General features: G+C 40.4%; 1 protein-coding gene across 1 annotated transcript; it reads left to right on the top strand.

Moving 5' to 3' along the window:
* Positions 1 to 5,284: 5,284 nt before the first annotated feature.
* ckap4 (cytoskeleton associated protein 4) lies at positions 5,285 to 10,854 on the top strand. The gene is made up of 2 exons (XM_062996430.1): positions 5,285 to 5,649; positions 9,429 to 10,854. The coding sequence occupies exons 1-2, from the start codon at positions 5,341 to 5,343 to the stop codon at positions 10,656 to 10,658; spliced, it is 1,539 nt and encodes a 512-aa protein (XP_062852500.1). The 5' UTR covers positions 5,285 to 5,340; the 3' UTR covers positions 10,659 to 10,854.
* Positions 10,855 to 11,892: the final 1,038 nt, after the last annotated feature.

An 11,892-nucleotide genomic window follows, 5' to 3' on the forward strand; every position in this document is an offset into this window, starting at 1 on the left:
TACATTCATGACAGGGGCTAAGTGGGTAGCACTGTCACCTCACAGCAAGAAGGTGTTGGGTTCGATCCCCAGGTGGGGTGGGGTGGTCTGGGTCCTTTTTGTGTGGAGTTGGCATGTGTCTGCGTAGGTTTCCTCCGGGTGCTCCGGTTTCCTCCCACAGTCCAAAGACATGCAAGTGAGGTGAATTGGAGACACTAAATTGTCCATGACTGTGTTTGATATAACCTTGTGAAATGAAGAACCTTGTGTAATGAGTAACTACCGTTCCTGTATTAGTATTAATATTATTACTGTATGTGATTAGTATCAACAAAAGCAGCACAATAAAGATTTTACTGTCCTAGCTGCTTTGGGCTCCCTTATAATATGGGCCCCAATGTAACCAAAGTGTAAAACATGACATTAAAATCCTAATAAACAAACAAACAAACATTCATGACAGGAACAGTAGTCACTCATTACACAAGGTTCATCAGTTCACAAGGTTATATCAAACAAAGTGTAATGTAAATAAATCACAATGGCATTTTTAATTAAAAAAAGACACTTGGGTGTTGCAGCAGTAAATTATGCTAGCCCTTTCCTCTTTGCTATCTGCTGATCAGGTGTTTACATACAGATATGATTGGCTGTGTCTTTAAGGGGTATGGGGTGGCCGAGGCCCCATGATGGATTGGCATCCTTTCTGGAAGGCAAAGCCAAACCCACTTCAATCCTGACCAGGATAAAGCAGTGGTAAATCTGGGATTGATGATGAATTTTTGTATGGCATATTATTTTAATTTTAAGATCTCAGGTACACCACTGTGTCAATAGAGACATTTTAAAGCAGCCACCTCTACATGTTCTCGGAAGATGCAAACTCAGAACACACAGAAAGGACCCAGACCGCCGTGAAATTAAGTATCGAATCAGTTACACGAATTTAAGTCTTAGGCTGTTCGTCGGGACTTAATTGTTGACGCTGTAATTGTTGTTAAGTTCACTGTAGATTATGGTTTTCCAGTAGGCTGTACTATTTTCCAGTGTGCTGTACTGTTTTCTAGTTTGTGATACTGTTTTCCAGTTTGCGGTACTGTTTTCCAGTTTGTGGTCCAGTTTGTGTAACTGTTTTCCAGTTTGTGGTTCTGTTTTCCAGTTTGTGATACTGTTTTCCAGTTTGTGGTCCAGTTTGAGGTACTGTTTTCCAGTTTATGTAACTGTTTTCCAGTGTGCTGTACTGTTTTTCAGTGTGCTGTACTGTTTTCCAGTTTGCTGTACGGTTTTCCAGTTTGTGGTACTGTTTTCCAGTTTGTGGTTCTGTTTTCCAGTTTGTGATACTGTTTTCCAGTTTGTGGTCCAGTTTGAGGTACTGTTTTCCAGTTTGTGTAACTGTTTTCCAGTTTATGTAACTGTTTTCCAGTGTGCTGTACTGTTTTCCAGTTTGCTGTACTGTTTTCCAGTTTGCTGTACGGTTTTCCAGTTTGTGGTACTGTTTTCCAGTTTGCTGTACTGTTTTCCAGTTTGTGGTACAGTTTTCCAGTGTGCTGTACTGTTTTCCAGTTTGCTGTACTGTTTTCCAGTTTGTGGTACAGTTTTCCAGTTTGCTGTACAGTTTTCCAGTTTGCTGTACTGTTTTCCAGTTTGTGGTACAGTTTTCCAGTGTGCTGTACAGTTTTCCAGTGTGCTGTACTGTTTTCCAGGGTGCTGTACTGTTTTCCAGTTTGTGGTACAGTTTTCCAGTGTGCTGTACTGTTTTCCAGTTTGCTGTACTGTTTTCCAGTTTGTGGTACAGTTTTCCAGTTTGCTGTACAGTTTTCCAGTTTGCTGTACTGTTTTCCAGTTTGTGGTACAGTTTTCCAGTGTGCTGTACTGTTTTCCAGTTTGCTGTACTGTTTTCCAGTTTGTGGTACAGTTTTCCAGTTTGCTGTACAGTTTTCCAGTTTGCTGTACTGTTTTCCAGTTTGTGGTACAGTTTTCCAGTGTGCTGTACAGTTTTCCAGTGTGCTGTACTGTTTTCCAGTTTGTGGTACAGTTTTCCAGTGTGCTGTACAGTTTTCCAGTGTGCTGTACTGTTTTCCAGGGTGCTGTACTGTTTTCCAGTTTGTGGTACAGTTTTCCAGTGTGCTGTACAGTTTTCCAGTGTGCTGTACAGGTTTCCAGTGTGCTGTACTGTTTTCCAGTGTGCTGTACTGTTTTCCAGTGTGCTGTACTGTGTTCCAGTTTGCTGTACAGGTTTCCAGTGTGCTGTACAGCAGGTGTAGCTGTAGAGCCGAGCTGTGAGGAAGTGCTAATGATGATGCAGTTTGCCTTTACAGGAATTTTGCCACGTCAAAAGAGGAGGGTGAGAGAACCAAACCAATCTGAGCCTGTTTTCACACATCACACAAGGACTTATTTACTGCTTATACGTAGCAGCCTGGGTCTCACAATGTATGTCTTTTACATAATTCTAATATGTGAGAGGAAATTGGTTTTGTTATTGTTGATTTATTATTAGTCCATATATTCACTAAAGTGAAAGTCCTACAAGATAAGGCTACAAATTAGAAATAAAATGAGTTTGTTGTAAAACATCACAACAGGTGAAAGTTCTTGCATGGCAACAGCTGAAAAATTGAAAAAAAGATATACAATGAGTCTCTGCTTTCCAAAACGTTAGTCAGAACTCTGGTTAGCAGAATCCATGACCACTTATAAAATGAAGGTGACAGGCAGCACGGTGGCTAAGTGGGTGAACTGTCGTCTCACAGCAAGAAGGTCCTGGTTCGATTCCCAGGTGGGGTGGTCCTTTCTGTGTGGAGTTTGCATGTTCTTCCCATGTCCGTGTGGGTTTACTCCGGGTGCTCCGGTTTCCTCCCACAGTCCAAAGACATGCAAGTGAGGTGAATTGGAGACACTAAATTGTCCATGACTGTGTTTGATATAACCTTGTGAACTGATGAATCTTGTGTAATGAGTAACTACTGTTCCTGTCATGAATGTAACCAAAGTGTAAAACATGACGTTAACATCCTAATAAACAAACGAACAAATGCAGTTGACAATCACTAACACAGCATTTGGTTTCGCAAGTAAGTACGTAGATAAACTTTTACTAGGCGCATGAAAAAAAAGTGTAGATTATATAAAGTACACATTTATTTAAATGTGTACTTGTCATTACAATATGACAATACAACACAACTAACCAAGTTACTTTTGGTAATAGTTGTGTTTTAATGTAGTTTATTCATGTAGAAAATGATGTACCATATTTATTTAAATATGGGCAAACAGTAGCTTAGTGGTCAAGGGACTGGACTAGTAATCAGTAGGTCGCTGGTTCAAGCCCCACCACTGCCGAGATGCTGCTGTTGGGCCTTTGAGCAAGGCCCTTAACCCTCAGACTGTATACTCTAATGTAATTCCCTTTGGATAAAGGTGTCTGCTAAACGCTGAAAATGTAATGTAAATGTAATTTTTTTCAGTGCTACCTTTTAGTGTAGACTACACCAACATGTAGCAGTTTATTCCTATTTAGAGCCTGTAGTTTATCCTAAAACTAAGTGTAACTTCAGAAACACCATTTATTTAAAGTAAAGCAATTGTTTTTAGATTTCATAATCACAAGAGTCAGTAAAAGACATTTTACATTTTAAAACACATACACTACTCTTTTTGTTTAGTCCTTTACGTTGCATTTGGGACATCATTACGCATGATTATTATTTCTGCTGTGTAAAAGCTGTAAAAGTTGGCTGCTTGGACAGTGAAAACACCCCTTTCTCTGCAGAGGACCTCACCTATGTTGCCAGATAGGGCGAATTCCATTAAAAATACAGCTCATCCAGCTAAAATTAGAACTGGCTAAGAAATACAACTTTCTGACTTGAAATTATTATAAACACGTAATAACGTGAAAATAACATCACTAACACAAATTGTTTTACTATATACTTTTAGAAAGGAACTGCCATGTTTGGATATATTCTATAATAGAAGAAAAGCTGTTGTGGTGCAAGAAGTTTAAAACCCCTATTAATTTTACCTTTAAAACCATTTATTTAAAGAAGCCAGAGAAAACTGGATCAATTATATCACTGTCAGCTACCATGCAAATAACCTCAACAAGACTGAATATAGCAGCTATAGGCTACTTCAAAGGGGGAGGGCGGCACGATGGCTCAGTCGGTAACACTGTCGCCTCACAGCAAGAAGGTTCTGGGTTCGATCCCCACTTGAGGCAGTCTGGGTCCTTTCTGTGTGGTGTTTGCATGTTCTCCCCGTGTCTGTGAGGGTTTACTCTGGGAGCTCTGGTTTTCTCACACAGTACAAAGACATGCAAGTGAGGTGAACTGGAGATACAAAATTGTCCATGACCGTGTTTGACATTAAACTTGTGAACTGATTAAAATTGTATCTGATATACAATTTAGTGCACTATGTAGGGAACATAAATAATTATGTAATACACTATCTACATTTACATTTTCAGCATTTAGCAGACGCTTTTATCCAAAGCGACTTACACAATGAGCGGAACATGATGAGCAATTGAGGGTTAAGGGCCTTGCTCAGGGACCCAACAGTGGCAACTTGGTGGTGGCGGGGCTTGAACCGGCAACCTTCTGTTTACTAGTCCAGTACCTTAACCACTGAGCTATCACTGGCCATATCTAGTGCACTATGTAGGGAACATAAATAATTATGTAATACACTATCTAGTGCACTATGTAAGGAACACAAATCATCATCTAGTTATACTTTCTAGTGCACTATGTAGTGCACATGAATGCGTTATCTAATACACTATCTAGTGCACTGTGGGAACATAAACCAATTGTCTACTTCACTATGTAGTGCACTACGTAGGGAACATAAATTCATATCTAAAATACTATCTAGTGCACTATGTAGGGAACCTAAATCCGTTATCTGATATACAATTTAGTGCACTATGTAGGAAACCTAAATCCGTTAACTGATACGCTACCTAAAGCATTATGTACGAAACATAAGTCTATTATCTAGTACACTATCTAGTGCACTAAGTAAGGAACATAAATTATTTTCTAATATAAAATCTAGTGCACTTTTTTGGGCTTGGGGGGGTCGGGGTCGAGGTCCGGGTCCAGCGGTACCTCCCTGAAATGAGTTTTTACAACTTGGGATGCCTGCAAGGGTCCACTGTACTTATGTTAGATTTAGTGGAGTAATGTGATGCGTTAGGGGAATTTCGTAAATCTGGCAACCCCAAGTATGTGCCACGGCTGCAGTTGTGGCCACGCAGCGCTCAGTGATACGCTGCATCCACAGCGCACAGATTCCACTGCACTAAAACGCCAACAGTGCAGTGAGCACCCAAAAACCGGACAGGACATGGCGAAAAACAAAAGCAAGATCCCCAACTCCAACGATAAAGCACCTGTAACCCCTCAGGATGACGTGGCGAAGAAAATCCCTAAAGTCAGTAAATCCGAAAGTTGTGCAAACTCCAGATCCGCGTCCGGAAAACTGAGCGCTTTTATTTCTGCGCTCTGTTACTTTATTCTGGTGTCCGGAGCCGCTATAGCTTCTTTTTATCTGCAGAGAGTTCTCAACGAGGTCAACCAAATCCGCTTAGAGAGTGAAGAATCCCTGCAGAAGAACTCCCAACTGGTGCACAAAGTAGAAACTGCACTTCAACAGGTGAGTTTTACTTTCTGCATTACTGATCAATATAACAGTATTAATATTTATCTGAAGGCTACTAGATTGAAGACTGTATGTTTAGGAGGAATAGTTTCTAAACACAGGAAACAGAGAAGTAAACACACCCTCCTTGTGCTTTTGGTCTCTTGATTAGTTGGGACCAAGTTACAGATAGGCCACAAAGACCTAAGTACCACCTAGGCAGAGGTGGAAAGAGTACTACGTTTACATTGACATTTTCAGCATTTAGCAGACGCTTTTATCCAAAGCAACTTACACAATGAGCGGAACACGATGAGTAATTGAGGGTTAAGGGCCTTGCTCAGGGACCCAACAGTGGCAACTTGGTGGTGGCGGGGCTTGAACCGGCAACCTTCTGCTTACTAGTCCAGTACCTTAACCACTGAGCTATCACTGGCCTAAAATATTGTACTCAAGTAAAAGTACTATTACTTTAATGAATTTTTACTGAAGTACGAGTAAAATTACTAGTCTAAAAATCTACTAAAGTAAAAAGTAACTCATTTAAAATGTACTCAGTGTAAACGTTACTTAGTTACTGTTTTACTGTTGATGCATGCTCAATAATCCAGGTACACAAATCCACAAAGTTGAATCAGTTCATCTGGACACAAGTTTGTTGTCACTCGACGAAACGTATCTCTACAACAAACTTGTGTCCAAATGAACTGATTCAACTTTGTGGGTTACTTAGTTACTTTTTTTAACAGGTGTCTCTCTTGTGTAATGCAAACAGGACAAGTGGATATATCTCACAATAGTTGTTTTTAATTAAAATATAATAGAAAAAACATGTTGATACAACATTTAAAACATTTAGGGATGTGTAATGTGTAATTTTAGTACAGACCATCCCATAAAACTTTTTCATACTGTATAACCACTGAAGTTGGCATTAATTGTGGATTCTATAGACCAGCCTTCTTTTCATCACTAACAAATACCAAACAACAGTCACACTGCAAATCTCATAACTCAAGACAAGGTTACAGGTGTTGTGACTTTCACTAAATGACCCAAAAAAAAACCTTCAAGATGTAAGACAAAACTTTGCCATTCTTTGACATCAGACTATGTTATCAAATAACGAAACATCAAACTCATAACATGTTAAACTTTTAAAATCACCCTTCCCTCCCTCCTCTATACCTAGATTACAGCTCCTTTATTTTAGCACCAGTTTATTTTCCATCCCAGAATTCACTGCAGCAGTTTCCCAGACGTGATTTTTTAGCTTTTTTTTTTTTTACTCAGTAACGGATGTTATTTAAAATGTAGCGAATTACAATTCTTAATACAAAACATACTTAAGTAAAAGTGAAATTACTGGTTGTAAGTACACAAAAAACTACTCAATTACAGTAACGCGAGTAAATGTAATTTGTTACTTTCCACCTCTGCACCTAGGTATGACTTTAAATATGTGAAGAAAGCTAAAGTTGAGTAAAGATTGGAATTGTTGCATAGCTGTTCTCATCGGATTCATTCATTCTTGCACATGGAAACACATTAGACCGGTTTACACTGGAGCACATATTTGGAACGCTCCCCCTTCTTCAGTGTTTAGTGCCACTTCAACATTATTCAACAATCCACTACTGCTACAATTTATCACATATATCTGTGGTTTTACCAGCCCACATTTTAATAATGCAAATCTCTCTTAGTTACAAGTATTTGCATGGAACATTTTCATATTTGCTGTTATACTGTTAAATTACACTACTACCACTACTACTGTGTTGTTAAATATGCTCAAATTTTAATTCTTCCACTTCCAAAAAGTTCTGGGTACTGGTAGAGTAAGGTGTAATATTTAATATTTAATATATGAAAGCACTTCTGTAAGTCACTCTGGATAAAAGTGTCTGCTAAATGCCGTAAATGTAAATGGTTGATACTGTCTGGTAATGCTGAAGTGTCTTTCTGCAAGCTTTTGCTGCAAAAAGTAGACAGGCTGACAGACAGACAAACAATACATATTTAAATATAGGAAATACGTTATAAGCTTGAATTATTTAATAATTGTTCATATTTACTTCTTTATTTTTACACATCAATAAACCTCAGACAGTTTTACACCAGTACAGACATTGAAAATCCCAACCCCCACAGTGCTGTTATGTATGCACATACAGTATATCTGTGCCTTTGTATAAATAATACAGGTATGAAAGCTCCAGCAGTTATTACAAAAGGAAAAAATGTGAATATGTGCTATATCTGAAGAAAAAACTGATCGATGTTCCTGGCATGTCATTTTTAAATGAAACAAGTTGGGTCTTTGTTCTGTTATATGAGACCTACAGTCTTTTCCACAAATACTGGCATCTCTGGTAAAGATGAGTAACATGGGTTCACATTTGAGTAAATTAGATCTCACACTGAAGAAATAAGAAACGTCCAACCTTTAAATACATTTACTCAAAGAAACTCAAAGAAAAAAGATGTGCCACAATTATTGACACCCCTAGAAATTCATAGAAGCAAATTGTAACCGAAGCATTTCCAGTTCACATTTTTTTTGTGTGTGGAAACTAGAAACAGAGTGTCTCACTGGAACTGTGACAAACTTGTCTAAACAAGGACCGGTGTTAGTTTTACCCCCACTCACCATGCAGAGCAGCCCCGATTCTGGACTGCTTTGCTTGGGGGGGCAGTTAAACATAATGAGTGAGCATATCGTTAGTCATATTATTAAAGCCAGAACTTTATTCAGGGCTTGATGTGTGGAGGGATGATGACAGCAGAGCTAATGATACTGGTTTAAACTGAAATATAAGGTAAAGAAATAAACTGGGGTGTTTGACTTGGCATGGAGAAGCCCTCAGATGTGACACTGGCAAGTTCGGTAGTTTCTGAACTCTTCGGTTTGAAACTCGATGTTGCCGCCGGTCGGCTGGGCGCCATCTAGTGGGCATAATTGGCAGTGCCTGCAGCAGATACTAATTGGCCACCATATCTGCAGGGTGAGGGCCGGACTATGTGTGGGTGGGTCTTCATACGCTGTGTAAGGACCCTGATTGGCGGAAGAGACGCCTGTGCAGAAAGCATGGGCGAGAAGAGGAGGGCTGTACAGGTGTAGAACTCAAAGAAGTGTTTTAAATTGCCCTGATATGTAATTGCCTCTCCTGTTCACACTGACAGAACCTGTCTGCCTGTTTTATATGACTCAAAGAGCCAATGGGAAATAAGCAAAGAAATAACTTAACACTGAACAGCAAAACACATTTTTGTGATTGGTTCAGAGATAATTAAAAAGAAAATAGCCTTTGCTTCCATTGCGCTTGGTGGGGCAGTGAGAAAATCTGGGGGGCAATAACTACCCCAGCCCCCTACAACCACCCCCCACCCCCAGCACCAGCCTTGATGCAGGGCATTTTGGTATCACCAAGTCTCTAGAATTACTATCTGACACCACCTTCATACCAATAGATTATTTCTTTATTTTGTAAACAGTCTTTCAAAATTTGGTTCAGTTAGGGCATGGTTAGGATTAACACTGCTTTAGACTTACCTAGTGTGCAATTAATGTCATTAATGGAAGGTTTGCATATTGTCCAGCATGGATTGAGAATGACCAATGTGTTCTCAAGAAGAGTACTTTATAAGCTAAGGTAGAATGTGTTTGGCTAATGTTATCACTCAGATGAAGATCGGACCACATTCTATAGGTAATTATTGTGAGAATTCTTCTTTGCAACTGCATGAGTTAAAATAAAGGCTAGCTGTAACCCCCTTTATCCTTTTTTTAGGTGACTTCAATGAAGTCTTCTCTGGACAGTCTGGAGGTGACCGTGGGTCGTGCTCAGGCCAAGCTGGACAATACTAACCTGGCTGTACAAAAAGGAGAAGCAGAAATACGGAGGGTAGAAGAAGTCCTTCAAAAACTTCAGAATGAAATCCTTCATGACCTCTCCGAGGGCATCCGGGAAGTAAAGCAGGCACGAGAGCATGATTTTTCTTCTCTGGAGAGAACCCTAGAAGAGCGCCTTGCTGAGTTAAGCCGCTCCATCGCTGACAGTGTAGCTGAGTTCACCGGGGCTCAAGGAGAAGCTCAAGCTCAGCTTAGCAAGCTTAAAGCCCAGCTGGAGGAGCACAGTGAGCCTGGTAACCTTAAAGATGAGCTTACAGCAATCACCACTGCTGTGGCTCAACTGCACACCGCCAACGAGGTCGCAGATGGCAATGTGGGAGTTCTTAGGGAACAGATTGCGTCCGTGGGGTCAGAGTTGCAGACAAGAAACAAAGAAGTTGCATCCTTGTCCGAGGAGATCGAGACAATAAGATCTCTCGTCCAGAGTACGGCTGGTCTGTTAAGGCAGAAAGTCTCTGCAGTTCAGGTTAGCATGCAAGCCGTGTCGGATCAGGTGCAGAGCCTGCAGGATGGGCAGGAGACTACCAGCAAGGCTCTTCAGAGCCTGGAGACTGACTTGAGGGAGGAACTGGCCAAGACAGAGAAAAAGGAAGATGATCTGGAGGCTAGGCTAAAAGCCACTGAAGAAAGCGCAGAAGCTCTAAAATCGTCAGCAGCAGAACAGATGAGACGAGTAGAAGTACTTCTGTCCAAATATGACTCCCATGAGAGCTCACTGGCCAGTCAAAGCCAGGTGGCCACAAAGGCCAGACAAGCACTGAGGGAGGAGATGGATGGATTGAGGGGTAGCGTTGAAGACCTTCAGATCAGCTTAAGTTCTTTGGCTGCTACTAATTCTAGGTTAGAGGAAATGAGGATGGAAGCTCTTGGAGAGGAGTCTTTAGAAGAGAATGTAGAGATGGTAGAGGAACAAGCTGAAACAGAATATATAGGTGAGGAAGAGGCTGAAACAGAAGAGCTAGTCGAGGAAGAGGCAACAACTGGGGAACCATTGGTACAAACTGAGGAGGAAGAGTCATCAAATGTCAATGACAAAACAGTACCAGAGGAGATAGTCGAGGTGGAAGTAGCATTTGAGAAAGATGTAGTTGAGGAGGAAAGACAATAAGTAAAGGGATCTGTAGGCTTATGCCCTACATGATAACGTCTGTTATTGGATAAGGACAGTAGATTAAAAGTAAAAGTGAAAAATACACCTGCACTGTAGTTTTTTTTATGGGACTTTGATACAGGCTGCCTTACTGTAATATGAAATAATTTGAATGTTTCATTATTGCTGTTTTCCAATAAAATATTTAACACAAGTATTTTATCCCCTTTATTTGATATATTATGATATACACTGATCAGCCATAACATTAAAACCACCTCCTTGTTTCTACACTCACTCTGTATTTTATCAGCTCCACTTACCATATAGAAGCACTTTAAAGTTCTACAATTACTAACTGTAGTCCATCTGTTTCTCTACATGCTTTGTTAGCCCCCTTTCATGCTGACCACCACAGAGCAGGTATTGCTTGGGTGGCGGGTCTTTCCCAGCACTGCAGTGACACTGACATGGTGGTGGTGTGTTAGTGTGTGTTGTGCTGGTATGAGTGGATGAGACACAGCAGTGCTGCTGGAGTTTTCAAACACCTCACTGTCACTGCTGGACTCCACCAACCAAAAACGTCCAGCCAACAGCACCCTGTGGGCAGTGTCCTGTGACCACTGATGAAGGTCTAGAAGATGACCAACTCAAACAGCAGCAATAGATGAGCGATCGTCTCTGACTTTACATCTACAAGTTGAAGCAACTAAGTAGGAGTGTCTAATAGAGTGGACATGGTATTTAAAAACTCCAGCAGCGCTGCTGTGTCTGATCCACTCATACCAGCACAACACACACTAACACACCACCACCATGTCATTGTCACTGCAGTGCTGAGAATGATCTACCACCCAAATAATACCTGCTCTGTGGTGGTCCTGACCATTGAAGAACAGGGTGAAAGCAGGCTAAAAAAAAGTATGCAGAGAAACAGATGGACTACAGTCAGTAATTGTAGAACTTCAAAGTGCTTCTATATGGTAAGTGGAGCCGATAAAATAGAAAGTGAGTGCAGAAACAAGGAGGTGGTTTTAATGTTATGGCTGATCAGTGTATAGCAGTTATATCACCTTCTTGAACCCAGCTTTGAGCCTTATTTTAGATGCTTGGATTCATGGTCTTGGTTTTGTGGCTGATGAGTTTAATCTCATCTTTTTATATGCTTTCTTTGAAGACTGCAAAAATACAGCCCATATCATTTAACAGTTGGTTTTCATAAACTTTGTACTTGTGGATTTTCAAACTAGGT

The sequence above is a fragment of the Trichomycterus rosablanca genome, chromosome 1 (genome assembly GCF_030014385.1).
Source record: "Trichomycterus rosablanca isolate fTriRos1 chromosome 1, fTriRos1.hap1, whole genome shotgun sequence".
NCBI lineage: Eukaryota > Metazoa > Chordata > Actinopteri > Siluriformes > Trichomycteridae > Trichomycterus > Trichomycterus rosablanca.